This window comes from Nicotiana sylvestris, chromosome 2, assembly GCF_000393655.2.
Source record: "Nicotiana sylvestris chromosome 2, ASM39365v2, whole genome shotgun sequence".
NCBI lineage: Eukaryota > Viridiplantae > Streptophyta > Magnoliopsida > Solanales > Solanaceae > Nicotiana > Nicotiana sylvestris.
Genome location: NC_091058.1, coordinates 181028908 through 181031422, shown reverse-complemented (window position 1 = coordinate 181031422; position 2515 = coordinate 181028908). Strand labels below are relative to the sequence as shown.

Sequence of the window (2515 nt, the reverse complement as noted above, 5' to 3'; positions counted from 1 at the left end):
ATATGTACTATGAGAGAACAAAATATATAGAGATTGATTACCACTTTATAAGGGAGAAAATACAAGAAAGTTTGATCAGAATTACATATATACCCAGTCAAGAGTAGCCTACAGACATCTTGACAAAGGCTTTAGGCCATCAACAACATTCAGCATTACTTTCCAAGTTGGGAATGAAAAACATTTCTCATTTTCAACTTGAGGGGGAGTGTAGAAATAAATAGTTGTACAATTAGCTATTTATATTGTACTCGTCTAGAAGGATAATTAGTTAGAGGATAGTTGCTTAGCCATCATAATGTTAGTTAGTGGAGATATTATATTGTAATAGATATATAAGTGTGTACAATATACTTTTCGGTTAATGAGACAGAGAAATTCAGTTCCACTCTTTCTCCAGAACCTTACTCTTATTTTCTTCTTTGTTCTCTCTTCTTCCCCAAATATGTGACTCCATTAATGGCAGATCTAGAGCTTGTTCTTAACATAAATTTGAAATTAATTAGAGGACCACTCTAGTCTAAAAATGCTTTTCTGGTCCATCGCCCTAATGTCTGGTTCATCGTATTGGAATATCTATACTCGTCTACGCTTTTAAGGAAAATCAAACATGATATTAGAAATATAGATTTTGTAAGATTATATAGCTTAGAATATCTCTATGATAGATTAAAGAAAAGTACTAATTGGTCACGATTTTGAAAAATGAACCACAAGAATTTGCTGTAAGTATAGACGAAAAGTATGTTTGTTATAATGTGTTCTTTTGTTCTTTTGCAGATTAGTGCTTGCAAGTTAAAAAAAAACCATTTTTCGTGGGTTGGGCTCAATTCTAAGATTGTTTATGGCACGTAAAGATGCTCTTTTTGTGCTGAAATATCCACCACCTAACAATTTGTCCCCAAGAGCCATAATCTATAGCTTCCATGTGCTAGCAAAGACTCCAAATCTCATATTAAACTCCCTTTTTCCATCTGTCCCTTTTTTTTATTTTTGAACATGAAAGGTACTTATATTAAACATAACTAGGGATCATGCCCGTTAACATTGTCATTAATACATATGCCATCATAGGCTAATATTATGCCTTGTAAGGCATTGTCATTACCTAAAGCAATTATATGACCACATTGGTCCCTAGAACAACTTCTAACATATATATATCCATCCTGATCTTTGTCATAGACATCTATAACAAATTCAGGTGGTAAAACATAGATACATAATTTATTGTAGCTACGTTGCACTAGTGCTGCTTTCGCCAAAAGATGAGCCATCATATTCCCTTCACGGAAGCTATGCTTCAATGTGATTGTCCCCTGCCTCGATGCCTCTTCCATTAACCGTCTGCATTCATAAATTAAGTTATTGTAAGTTGGGTAATCATCCTGAAGAAAACGTATGACCTCTGTGGCATCAGTTTCTACTTCAATTGGGAATATGTGTTCCCTGATAATTAGTTGAAGTGCATGCCGAAATGCTTGAAGTTCTGTTTTTATTGGTGATGTTGCTTGAATTTTCTTGTGGTATCCTGTCCGCCATTGTCCCTTGTAATCACAAATGACTCCGCTTATACCTCCTTCCAGATAGTTGCTTTTGAAGGTACCATCAATATTAACCTTAAACCAACCTCTTGGTGGTGGCTGCCATTTTACATTAATCCTTATGATTTTGTTGTAAATATCGACCCTGGATATGAGAAAAGTGTATTCCAGTGTTTGATCAAAAACTTTTTTTACATTAATGTGAGAGTTGGTATTGTTGTGGTTGTTAAGGTTTCTGTTGTTTCAAATGACCCAAAGAGCAAATGGTAGTGTATCTTTCCAAGTTATGTAATTTTATATTTTAATAGGGGTTGCATCTCGTAATAATTCATACCAATTATTGGTCTACCCGTGATTGTTAATTGACACTCCTATGGATTGCCAGAAGGCTTGAGCTATTGTGCATTCCCAGAAAATGTGGTATATCGATTCAGTGTTGTCCTTGCATATTGGGCAGTTTGGGTTTATATTGACACCAATTTTAGCTAGGTAGCCTCTTGTAGGAAGTCTTTTGTGGTAGAATTTTCATATGAAAAATTTGAACTTGTTAGGACATTTGATGTCCCAAATCCATTTAAAAGAAAGGTTATGGGGTGTTTGCTCAACAATTAGGTTATAGCAAGAGGCTGTTGAGAATATACCGCTAGGGTTAAGACTCTAAATGAGATTGTTAGGGTCATTGACTTGGTATTTGGGATTTAATGCATTAATACTGTTTGTAATAATTTGAGGGAGATCAAAAGAGATTTTTCCTAAATTCCAACCCTTATTATCCCAAATATCTTTAATAGTTAATCTTTCTTCATTTTGAGTTAATGGTCTTGAAATATTATTACATAGACTTAGAATATTCGGGATCCAGTTTGAGTCCCAGACGTTCATATGTGAATGTCTATCTACTGGCTATCTAATGCCCCTATTACAAACAGTCTAACCCTTGAAGAGACTTTTCCAAGTATTTGAAGTGCCAT

The 2515-nt window shown here is 34.6% G+C and overlaps 1 protein-coding gene across 1 annotated transcript; it reads right to left on the bottom strand.

Moving 5' to 3' along the window:
* Positions 1 to 1025: 1025 nt before the first annotated feature.
* LOC104235632 (uncharacterized) lies at positions 1026 to 2515 on the bottom strand. Its single transcript, XM_070167046.1, has 2 exons — positions 2445 to 2515; positions 1026 to 1689 (listed from the first exon to the last, which is right to left on the bottom strand). The coding sequence occupies exons 1-2, from the start codon at positions 2513 to 2515 to the stop codon at positions 1026 to 1028; spliced, it is 735 nt and encodes a 244-aa protein (XP_070023147.1).

Coding starts and splice junctions, on each gene's coding strand:
- LOC104235632 (XM_070167046.1), bottom strand. CDS start 2,515: ATGGCACTTCAAATACTTGGAAAAGTCTCTTCAAGGGTTAGACTGTTT. Junction 1,690..2,444: donor ATAGGGGCATTAGATAGCCA/GTAGATAGACAT, acceptor TCTCATATCCAG/GGTCGATATTTACAACAAAA.